At 50.0% G+C, this 12,315-nt stretch overlaps 1 protein-coding gene across 1 annotated transcript in view; it reads left to right on the forward strand.

The window, feature by feature from the left end:
* LOC146200191 (acidic phospholipase A2 PA4-like) overlaps positions 1 to 12,315 on the forward strand; it is a 92,625-nt gene that overhangs the window by 20,650 nt on the left and 59,660 nt on the right. Inside the window, exon 4 of the mRNA XM_084592289.1 lies at positions 6,289 to 6,429. Coding sequence (XP_084448415.1) covers positions 6,289 to 6,429 — 141 coding nt within the window. The remainder of the gene's footprint in view (positions 1 to 6,288; positions 6,430 to 12,315) is intronic.

Here is a 12,315-nt window from a genome sequence, read left to right on the forward strand (position 1 = left end):
CTGCCGTTGGCCTGAATTCGTAATCCCAGAACTCTAATTGTTGCCACCGTTGGTATAACGTTACCGTTGACCCTGAGTGTTATTTCCGGGTTATCCTGCTTTACACGCCGACGATGGGGCGATCGCATTGACGTGAGAACGAGCGCTTCCGATTTGTCGGCCGAACATCTGAGCCCGATCGGTTCTAAGTATCTTTCTATAACTTCGATTGCCCGCTGGAGTGTCTGTTCAATTTCACCGTCACTGTCCCTGCACATCCACAGAGTCAGGTCATCTGCATATAATGTATGGTGTAGCCCTTGGATTTCCTCTAGTTTTGCGGGGACACCAATCATGGCGATATTAAACAGCGTCGGGGTCAACACCGATCCCTGTGGTGTGGCTTTGTTTCCCACTCGAATAACTGTGTGTCCCCCCATACTGATAGTTGCCGTCCTATCGCTTAGGAAGTCGCGTATGTAGCTGTACGTGCGAATTCCAACATCCAATGCACTGAGATTCTGCAGAATAGCCGAGTGCTTCACGTTGTCAAAAGCTTTTGACACGTCTAGACCAACGATCACCCTGGTGTCTACTGTTGAATTGTGTATAATCTGTTCTTTTATCTGCAGCATGACATCGCATGCGGCCAAATGCGGTCTAAATCCTATCATGGTATTCGGATAGATATCGTTGTCCTCCAAAAACCGGTTCAGCCGGGCCTGAACAACAAGCTCCATTAGTTTCCCCACGCATGACCTGAGCGAGATCGGACGCAAGTGCTCGAAACCCGGCCGCTTCCCGGCTTCGGAGGAATACGAGGTTTGCGGCCTTCCATGTCGCCGGCAGCCGACCGGCCTCCCAACACTCCTGCATGAATGCTGCGAGGTGTCGGATCTACGCGTCGTCCAAGTTTCTTAGCATTCGATTGTTGACTTTGTCCGGACCTGCAGCAGTCTTTGTTCTCAGTCTATTTATTTCTGCCCGGACTTCGGCAACCGTTATCGGGCTGTCTAGCTCCGGGTTTTCCTGGCCCTTGTAATCAGGCATTTGTTGGCCTATACCCTCTGCACAGTTCAAATACCGGTCTCGGACTTGGGCTATGATAGTAGCCGCGGTCCCATCAAAGGTATGTATTAGCCTGTGAATTTGCTGCCTGGCCTCCAATTTAGAAGATGCCGAAGTAAGTGCCACGTACTTGCCTTCCCGATATTCCTGTCCAGTTTTTCATAAAAGCTGCCCTAGTTTAGCCTCGTTAAAAAGAGCACATATTCTTCAATTTCTTTGTTAAGTGCTACCAATTCTCTGCGAAAGTTCCTATTCCCTATTTTCTTTGTGAGTCTCATTTCTAGATCCTTCTTACGCCAGAGCCTGACCATGTGACGGTCTACTCCTTCAATGCCTTCTTCAACCTCCACCTCCTCCGTTGCTTCGTTGACCGACTGAATGACCTTTTTATTCCAATCGTCAATGTTACTTATGCCTTCCTGGTCACCTGTGCGGCCATTTCAGAAAGCCTCCCAGTTCACCAACGTTACCTTTTTGTACGGACGACCGGTGGGCAGTTATCTACTACGACAGCTATAATTTTATGGCCGCTGCCTAAATTTTCACCTGTGTTGCACCACGTGGCGTAAATGCAGCCTCCGGTTAGAGTTAATTCCGGAGATGTGTCTATCGAAACGCTGTTACCCTGGCGGGATGGTTTAGGGGATCCGTCAGAAGCAATACGCCATTCTGCTGAATGCTGTTCCAAGTTCGCGTCCTTTTACCTGCGTGTATCTATACCCCCATGCCGTGTGATGCGCCTTAAAGTCCCCTACTATCAACAGGGGTCCTCCTTTCGCGATCACTCGCGCTTTGGCGAATAGCTCATTGAATAGCTACTGCTGCTACTGCTGCTGCCGCCGCCGCCGCCGCTGCTGCCGCCGCTGCTGCTGCTGCTGCTGCCGCCGCTGCTGCTGCCGGTGCTGCTGCCGCTGCCGCCGCTGCCGCCGCCGCCGCCGCCGCTGCTGCTGCTGCTGCTGCTGCTGCTGCTGCTGCTGCTGCTGCTGCTGCTGCTGCTGCTGCCGCCGCTGCCGCTGCCGCTGCCGCTGCCGCTGCCGCTGCTGCTGCTGCTGCTGCTGCTGCTGCTGCTGCTGCTGCTGCTGCTGCTGCTGCTGCTGCTGCTGCTGCTGCTGCTGCTGCTGCTGCTGCTGCTGCTGCTGCTGCTGCTGCTGCTGCTGCTGCTGCTGCTGCTGCTGCTGCTGCTGCTGCTGCTGCTGCTGCTGCTGCTGCTTTGGTCGAGAGCCCTCCGTTATCGTCTTGGACGACGGCGGCTGCAGTCGCGTGGAACTTAGAGGAACGGGTTCTTGTACGGCTCTGGAACCGGTTGTGGGACTCACTACGGCCATCGCGGCGACTAAAGCGGACCTGTTGCAGCTTCTTGGCCTCCTCCTCGGCGGCTAGCTTCTTTTTGGCTGCCTCCTCGGCGGCTAATGTTGCTTCCCACTTTCTCTTCTTGATAACGTAGGGTGTACGGAAGAGTTCTTTGCAGCGTCTGTCTCCCGTTAGGTGGCCCTTTCCACATAGGCGACATTGAGGAGTGCACTGGTGATCTTCGGGCGGCGATACCACCCCACCGCCTCGGCACTTAGGTTTTTCACTATCGGACATATCCGAGCAATGACCAAGTTCCCCACATCTGCAGCAAAACATCTTTTCCTTTCTTTTGTATATAAATAAAATAAGCATTACCACCACCCCCATGCCGCAAGGATGAAGCTATAATCGTGTACATAATACGTTCACGGGAAAGAGAAGGCGCAGTATCTGTCACAATTGTCCTGTGGACACTTATCCCGTGCCATAAGGAAAGGAAGGAAGGTAGGAGTGAAGACGGAAAGAGAGAAAGACGTGCCGTAGTGGAGGTCTCCGTAGTGACAACCTGGCGATCTTTAACGTGCACTAACATCGCACAGCACAAGGACGCCACTTCGTTACGTCTCCGTGAAAACACCGCCGCCGGCGTTCAGGATCAAACCCCGGTACACTGGCGCAGTAGTAAGGCGTCTTACCACTCCACCACCGCGGCTGGACAAACTCTGCCACTATCGAAACTCTGCCTGACGGCCCAGGTGCTTTGCCTGCGAAGGGGGAAATGTCAGGCCCTGCTGTCAGGCACCAGGGTAAGCTTGAGTCAGCCCTGCAAATAAACCTTAAAAAATAAGTTTTTCGTTTTCTTTTTCCTTTTCAGTGTTGCCTTGCATGTGATCAACAAACATGTGCGTCAGCGTTGCATACTAAAGAAACCATTTGATTGTAATGCAGGTCAAGTAACTCACTATTATAAAAACAAAAATGCAGTGAATCTAAAACACCGAATTGATGTACACCTGTTTTTATTGCTTAACGTCTTAAATCCGCCTTTTGCGCGAGTTTTCTGCGCATGCGCGAAGTCGTAGCGGCGACCGATGGAAACACTTTGGACGGCGTCGACGGCGTTTCTCGGCGCCGCCAGTGAACGGGGGCTGGCGGCAGCGGGCGGCACGGTGGCCTTCACAGGCTTGGCAAAGCGATGCCAACCACATCTGCCGCGTACGGTTGCCACTCTCTAATCGTGCCAAGATGCAAGACGCGGTTTTTCAGGTTTCCTTCCCCGAGCCGCAGCCAGCAACGACGTGAAGCTTCGATTAGGGCCACCAAGCGTCAAGATGTGAATGGCCGACCTTAGCAACCGACTGCGTACTCTCGACTGTGCAAAAACCTTTCGTTACAGGTATGTATGCATCTAAAGGAAATGTGCATGATCTACCGGAGTTTGTACCAAGCCTGTAACCACCAGTGATAGCCGCAATGAGCATTTGTTCGGCGCGTCTGATGGCGATGTATTTTGTCGTTTGAAGAGGCCGGGTAGCGCAGATATCACAGGTGGATGTGTGCGCTAGACCGTAATATTTAGCATGTCTTATCGCGACTGCCGCCTGACTAAAAAGAAAAAAATATTGGGCGTTTGTTGTGATGCACCGCCGTTCGCGAGCCGTTCGCGAGGTTGAGCTGGTCATGAGGCTCGCGAACGGCAGTGCATTAAAACGCCGTATTTTTTTCTTGTTAGTGAGGTAGCAGTCACGATAAAACATGCTAAATACTGCGGCCTAGCGCACACAGCCGCCTGTGATATCTAAGCTACCTAGCACTTTCGCACATAAATAAAAGGACAAAATACATTGTCTTCAGGCCCCGGCGCAACTAAAGCAATCACGCACCGAAGAAATCCTCATTGCAGCTATCACTGGTGCGCTACAGCCTGGGTGAAAACTCCAGTAGGTACTTTTCATCATGCATATTTCGTTTAGATGCATACATACCTGTAGTATCTGTTTTTGCTGCTCGGAGCATATGACGCACTTGACGCTCTTGCACGACGCACAGTATTTAAAAAAAAAAAAGGCTCGCCTTCGTGCACGCCAAAGCATCCGGATTTTGTTCCTTTGGTGTACGCAATCAGATGCACTTCGTTAGGCAGCTTGATAATCGTCGTCTTCGTCCAACCGTTTGCAACAGCAAGGAAACCGCCCGGCACAATAAATGAGTCTCCTGGAGGGTTCATGCTCGTTCACTTGCAGAGTGAATCGCTCTGGACGTAGAACAGGTTTGGTTCCTAACCGAGATGCGCATCCGATATGTAGGAGATGCACATGTGTTACCAAGTTGTTGATTCCGCTGAAATCACTGCGGAGGCAGAAAGGAACGTTGTGGATCCTTTCACGACAGAATGACCATTATCTGCGCACCGAGAACCTTTTCACCACTGCGACCACATCCGTTCTGACTCCTGAGGGCAGAAACCGGCTACAGCGCTGAATCATCCGTTACCAGAAAAATGCAGCGCGTTTCCTGCAGGTGTGCATTCCGGCCGCGACAATGTCCTTTTCTGGGGGTGTCTATATGTGCCTCTCTGCCGAGCTTCGTAGATGAAATCCCAAAGCTGCACGCTTGTAGATGACGCGAGGAGGAAGCGACGCCCATTGCACCATGGCGGCGCCGCGGTGACCGCATTGTGCTCGGTAACTCAAGAAACCCCGCCCATATGCGCCGCTAGAAGTCACAGGAGACGATTCCACCTAGCTGTGCAGCATCAACAAACCACTCGCTGCTTTGCCTTTTGAGATACCCCTCTCTCTTTTTCTGCCCGCGCTCTCCTGTCTGCCGATAACCTGCACGCTGAGAGCGTCTCATTCTGTCACCTTGAACACGGCCCGCAGTACACGCTCTTACAATACGAAGATAGTATATGCGTACGTGCGTCATGAGTGGATTGTGAAAACGCTCTACATTCCCCCATACTGCATGAACATGATATGCTGCAATCACAGTCACTACTTTCCGCTCCGAGGCCAAAAAAGTGGGGAAGCTTTCGCTTTCTACCTGCGTTGGCGTGGCCATTTCGTACGGTGCGCTTTCGCGTCGTCTGCTACACTGCCGTCCAATGTGTTCCTCGCCCGCTCCCGCATGATGGCGCCACATCCTCGCGCAGAAAGCGGATTGACTCTGTGTCTTATAATCCATCAAAAGTGAAAACTGAAAATGGATGCGCTAGTTTTGATGATACCATGCTCGTGGCCAAATAATCTAAATAGTCTGTTTTTTTCCGCACTCTATACGCAGCCGCTTTAAGCGACAGGCGCTAGGAAGGGGAATCAGCATCAGTTCCCGCACGCAATAGAACTATGTGCACCCTGCATGTTCACTCGCTTCATGAAAAATGGTCAATGGTTTGACGCTGCCATATCTGGTGAAACGAGCCCAAACTCTAGTTAAGTAAGGTTACCTATTGTTTGGCAAAGTTTCTGTGCCGAACCCTTCTGTCACTGGGCCCGGCCTGCACGGCTGTGCGGAGCGAGTACTCGAAGTGAGCGCAGCTAACGGGGGTGGCATGACGACGGTGAAGCTGCAGCTGCGGCTGCCCACGAAGTGGTGGTATACAGTGTAGTAGAACACTATGGCGGCGGTGCGTCACATAAAACGCCATGGTCGGCGACGTGATCAGGCGAGCGGCGTTGCAGCGAAGCAGTGGCGGCGCAGCCGTGACGAGTCCTAGCTTTTTATCCTCCTACAGGATAAAACAAAAGTACAGCTTTTTATCCTCCTAACGTGAGTCGCATGGTATGAAGTAAGGGCGCACCTCCGGTTTAGAGCTCAAACTGCATCTCTTCTTACCTTCAATGTTGCGGCTGGGAGAATAAAAGTTTCGCCCACAAATTGTGAATGCAATGTTGGCATACACTCGCCAATGATGTGAAACGCCTGTTCTTTTGGTGGTACTTCCAGGACGTCCTGCGCTGCTGACCGAAAGTTCTTCAACTGCCTTCTGAATGCTGGAAGTGCCGCTTCTCGCATCGTTGGAAAGTTATTCTTTGATATCTTGAAGACACATTGTTTCGAATGCGACCACAGCCATGAATGTGCAAGGTAAGACATATGATATTTGTATCATGAACGAAAGTGTAAAAGAACAGGGATATGCGATGTATAAGCATGAAGAGCGCGTCACGAAGCAATGGCAGTCAAGGAAATAGTAAGGTGTGCTGCGTGAGTTTAACATGGTCCCCACGGCGCGTGAAACTTTCCTAGTTAAGTGTTTTTTTTAGGATTGACAGTTACGAGCACGGGAATGTTCATTCAAAGTTGGTTTGGAGCTCAAAATCAGAAACATTTAGGATGTAATTATATATATTTTGACCTATCCTATTAGCAAAAAGTCAAAGAAATACTCTACTCGAATGGGATAAAGTAAATTGTTTTTATACTATTCTATAGCCATATTTCAAATCCTTCGTCGCAGACGCCCTTGACCCTCAGAGACGAAAAAAATTTCCCCTGGAACCCATTTTCACGACACCATAAACATAATGATTTATCGGGATACAATCATATATGCTTCGACCTATCCTATTAGCGAAAAATCTAAGAATGATCCTACTTGATTGCAATAAAGTAAATGATTTCGGAACTATTCCGTAGCCGTATTTCAGACACTTTGCCAACGAAAAACGTATTTTATGGATGCCAATGTATTGTAAAAGAAGGCTAGGTCGAGACGGCAAGGTTGTGACGGCAAGGCCACCGATGCTTTGTCAAGCGTTTTAATCCGGTGACGAACCCAGGCGTGTGCGGGACGATGACGATGGCATGTAGAAATGAAAGAAGAAGATCAAGACATGCACAAATAAAAGATCCATGGAATGCTCACAATCTGCCCTTGAGGTCGGAGCAGCCAGCCTGGCCGCTCCCAACTAACCGATGCACCGCGGCGCTCAACCCTTTTCAAGCGAGAAAAATGAACAATTTCAGTTCCACGATGGCGTCAATCGGCTGGGGGACCAACAGGCGTGAATTTGTAGTTCACTGGGGAAGTTTGACCAAAGACCTCGTAGGGGCCAAGGTGGCGGAGGTGTAATTTGTAACTAAGGCCAGGCGTGCGCAGTGGTGTATATAACAGTACTTCATCACCAGGACGAAAAGAGACCACGCGATGTGTAGAATCATAGCGACTCTTGCGGTCTTCCTGGCGCGCTGCTGTGTTACAGCAGGCAAGATGACTCCACCTGGCCACACGAGATAAGAACTGGGTAGGTACTGATGTGAAGTAGTCGGGCGTAGAATAGAAGGAAGCGTCGAGAATTGAAGTGGGAGGACGGCCATAAACGAGGAAAAGTGGAAAGTAACTGGTAGTCCGATATACTGCTCTATTATATACGAATGTGACAAATTATAAACTATAGTGTCCCAATCTCGATGGTCTGGTGTGATGTACATGGACCCGATAAGGTGCGATGAAATCGCTCAGTCAGACCGTTAGTTGGGGGATGGTAGCTTGAGGTTGTCTTATGAAAGTGGATGACGTGTGAAGAATTTCGGCAATGACTGTCGATAAAAACGCCGTCCCGCGTTCACTAGGCGCACCCTAGAAGCGCCATGACGCAATACAATTGACCGTGAAAATAAATTTGATAATTCTTGAGCGGAACCAGTTGGTACAGGTGCTGTCTCAGTGTAGCGTGTAAGGTGGTCGACAGCTGTCATAACCCAGTGGTTAACCCCATCGGAGAGAGGTAGGGGACCATATAAGTCAATGGCAACTACGTCGAATGGCGTGGCGGGACCGGAAAGGGGTTGTAGAAGGCCAGCGGGTGAAGAAGTCGGCCGTTTGCGACGTTGGCACAGAGGGCAGGATGCGACGTATTTGGCAACGCTGGAAGATAGGCCAGGCCAAAGGAATCGTTTATCACGTGGTCTTAGGTATTGTCAAAACCAAAATGACATGCAGGAGCGTCATCGTGGAGAGCCGCCAGTATACGTGGGCGAAGCACACGCGGCACGACTGGTATCCAGCGAGTTCCATCAGGGCAACACACGTAGCGGCGTAGGATGCCATTTTCGAGCTTGAGATTGTGAAGCTGTCGGCGAAGCCGAGAATTGGGTCCGAAATGCGGGTAAAGCGGTCAAAGATGGGACGGCAGTAGGCATCGGCTAACTGCTGTGAACCGAGAGCGTGCTAATTCTCAGAGTCATCAAAAGAACCTGTTTTGATATACGTCGCAAAATAAGATGGTCGGCTGTGATCAGAGGTGGAAATGCATTGGGCAGAAAAACCGTTAGCTGATTCTGAAAGTGGACAGCGAGAAATAGCGTCGGCGTCTTGGTGTTGGCGACCCGAGTGACGTCGAAATGGTATTCTGACAGGCGTAGAATCCAACGACCAAGTCAGCCTGTCAAAGTTTTGAGCGAAGACAACCAGCAAAGAGCATGGTGATCGGTCACAACTGTGAAGTGCCGACCCTATAGGTAAGGGCGAAATGTTTTGGACAGCCCAGATAAGGCAAGACACTCCTGCTCGCTAATGGTGTAGTCTTCCTCAGCTGGAGTCATAGTCCGACTGACGAATGAAATCACGTTCTCACGCAAAGTTGCATCGCACTGCACAAGTACAGCGCCAGGACCGTGACTATTGGCATCAGTGTGCAGAATAGTTAGTGTGCTGTCACTGAATTGGCCAAGAACCACATCAGATATGAGGGCGTGCTTCAGGTCGTTAAAAGCAGTTTCGCGCTGTTCAGTCAACACGAAAGGGCTGCGTGCATTAAATAGTTCATGAAGTGGAGCAGCAATAGTTGCAAAATTCCATATAAAACGCCAGTCGTAGGACCCTCAGGCAGACAAAACTGCGCAAATCTGCAGTCCGTTGTGGACGAGAAAGTTTCAAGACCGCGATTATTTTTTCGTGGTCTGGACGAATGCCGTCATGTCTTACCAGATGTCCCAATATTTTAATTTCCATCTGCGCAAAGTGGCACTTCTTGGTGTTGAGTTGAAGGCCCCCTGAAGCCAGACACGTGAGGACTTCATTCAGGAGGGTGAGATGGTCGTTAAACGTTGACAAAAAGATAGCGATGTCGTCCAAGTAACATAAACAGGTTCTTTATTTTAGGCCACAAAGTAAAGTATTGATCATTCCTTCAAATGTCGTTGTTGCGTTCCAAAAATCGAAAGGCATAACATTAAAATTGTAAAGGCCATCGGGAGTTGAGAAAGCGGTTTTTTTCTTTGTAGTCATCGTGCATAGGGATTTGCCAATACCCTGAGCGCAGGTCCAAATTCGAGAAATATTCGGTGCCTTGGAGAGAGTCAAGAGCGTGATCAATGAGCGGCATCGGGTATACACCTTGCGGGCAATTTTGTTGAAAGCGCGGTAATCAACACAAAAGCGTGCCGAGCCATCCTTTTTTTTTAACTAGCACTATTGGGGAGGACCATAGGCTCGGTGAGGGACAAATAATATTGCGACGCAGCATGTTATTTACATCATCATCATCAGCCTGACTATACCCACTGCAGGGGGAAAGCCTCTCCCATATTTCTCCATTTAACCCGGTTCTGTGCTAGCTGCATCCACTTGACCCCTGCGAACGTCTTAACCTCATCCGCCCACCTAACTTTCTGCCGCCTCCTGCTACGCTTTCCTTCCCTTGGAGTCCAGTTTGTTACCCTAAGCGACCATCGGTTATCGTCTCTTCGCACTACCTGTCCTGCCCATGCCCATTTCTTCTTATTAATTTCCATTAGAATGTCGGTAACTTGAGGTATTTCTCTGACCCGCTCTGCACACTTCCTATCTCTTAATGTTACCCCTACCATTTTTCGTTCCATAGCCCTCTGGGTTGTCCCCAATTTAAGTAGAACTTTTTTGGTTAGCCTCCACGTTTCAGCCCCATAGGTGAGTACAGGTAAGATGCAACTGTTGTATACTTCCCTCTTGAGCGATACCGGTAAGCTGCTAGTCATAATCTGCGAGTGCTTGCCAAATGCGCTCCTACCCAATCTTATTATTCTTGTTATTTCCTTTTCATGGTCCGGATCTGCGGTTACTACCTGTCCTAAGTAGACATTTTCTTCAATTACTTTAATTTCTTCAAGGCCATCGGCAAACGATAGAGTTGCCTTCAGTAATGATGCGATGGTGGGCAACACTAGTCCGTCCCAGTTGTGGGGAAGGGGCATCAAAAATGGCTTGGTGGTGTCGAAGCAACGTCAGCAGTTCTTGGCGTTGGTTCGGCGTGAGGTTAGGATTGATAGTGTTTGTGAGAACAGAAAGAGAGACGTGTGAAGAAACACGGTGCTGAGGTAGAAGGGCGGTGAGTACCATTAGGGACAAAGGTTGAACATCCACTATGCAATGGAGAAAAGTTCCTTATGGGAGCATGAGGGGCTCACGTGAAGTGTTAGTGGCCGCTACTGTCGCTGAGTCGTTGCGGAACCGGACGAGACTAGACGGCTAGACGGGAAGGCGATGCCACGTGCAAGATGATGATAAAATGATACGATTAGTACGTCCCCGTCAGTGATGGGGTCAGAAACAAGAGTAAGAATTTCTTCGCACTGAGGAGAAAAAACAGTATCAGTGGCGGCAATGAGGGGATGACGTCATCCAGCAACGTCAGATGAAAAATTGATGTGTGTCATATGGATAACACGGTTGCCACAAGAAATTAACGCCGAAGCGCTTGACAGAAACTCCCATCTAAACATCATCAGATGCGCACAAGGTGGGAGCATAGCAAACTGCACATGATGGCGGACGCCGTCGATAAAAACTCGCATGGTGCACTTCGCTGAGGGGTGCAAAGGGACGTCATTTGCTCCATGATGTTCAGGTTCATCATATGGTGTAGTCACGTTTCGCAAACGTTAGCTCAAATCAGCATGAATGACAGAAATTGCAGCCCCTGTATGAATCAAAGCTTCGACCGGTAATCCTTACGCGAAAACCGAAATCGAATTACACGGGCGATCAGGAGGATATTTAGTAATTTCGCAGAGTGCAGTTTGATTTCCAAAAACTGCAACACTTAGTTTTTTCGCATGGCGGACAGGGAGAGTTGTTGCGGGTCGGAGAGAGGAAACTAATCGGCGGTATGGAGGTGGGGACCGGCGTCAGGATATATGGCTCCCCCGATGCTCTGACGAGGATTCCGGAGATTGGGAGGATCGTCAAGAAGGGCTTAAAATAAACCGGCATTGATAATATGAAGTTGAAGGCAAGTCACTTTCGAAGGTGTCGTAACCACGGCGCTCGTTCTGCAGGCGGCGACGATGGGAGCGTGATATATGTCCTCGAATGCCACCGTTATAACACACTGGTCGGGAGGGGCGCCAAGGTGAGTAATAACGTGGTGCAGGTTAAGCCGTCGCCATTGCATTGACGTGATTGTAGGTTGGTGCCGGTCGGAGCAGAGGAACCAAAGAAAGGGGGAGTGCAGTGACATGCGCGTAGGTCGGCGCTGGACGAGTTGCAGAAGGTTCGGATGCCATAAGGTGGGTGATGGTTAGTAACTCTTCTTTAATGATGTTGCGGAGAGCAGCGTCATTGGAAGGTGTGGAAGAATGACCACACCCATGTCGACAGACAGGCTTCAGGGCTTGGAGCTTCTCGCAGATGATGGCTCGAATCAGTGCGTTCCCAACGGCTGCACAAGCCCCCCTCCCCGGACGCTTCGATGAGGACGCCGGCACCGAAATTCACACCGAAGCCAGATACATCGGTCTAGGTGCTGATCTTGTGCCAAGGCGAGGAAAAATTATCACTAATGCCAGTCGCGCCCTTCGTCGGGCAGAAGCAAACTATTCAATTTGCGAATACGAATTTCTCGCCGTCGTTTGGGAAACAATAAAGTTGCAACCTTACAACAGAGCCGCGAATTTAAAGTTGTGACAGACTATTATGCTTTTTTTTGGGTAGCTAGTCTCCAATGCCCATCAGGACGTCTTGCGCGGCAGAGTTTCCGTATGCAGGAATTT

The sequence above is a fragment of the Amblyomma maculatum genome, chromosome 2, assembly GCF_055883805.1.
Source record: "Amblyomma maculatum isolate TAMU_Amacu chromosome 2, ASM5588380v1, whole genome shotgun sequence".
Classification (NCBI taxonomy): domain Eukaryota; kingdom Metazoa; phylum Arthropoda; class Arachnida; order Ixodida; family Ixodidae; genus Amblyomma; species Amblyomma maculatum.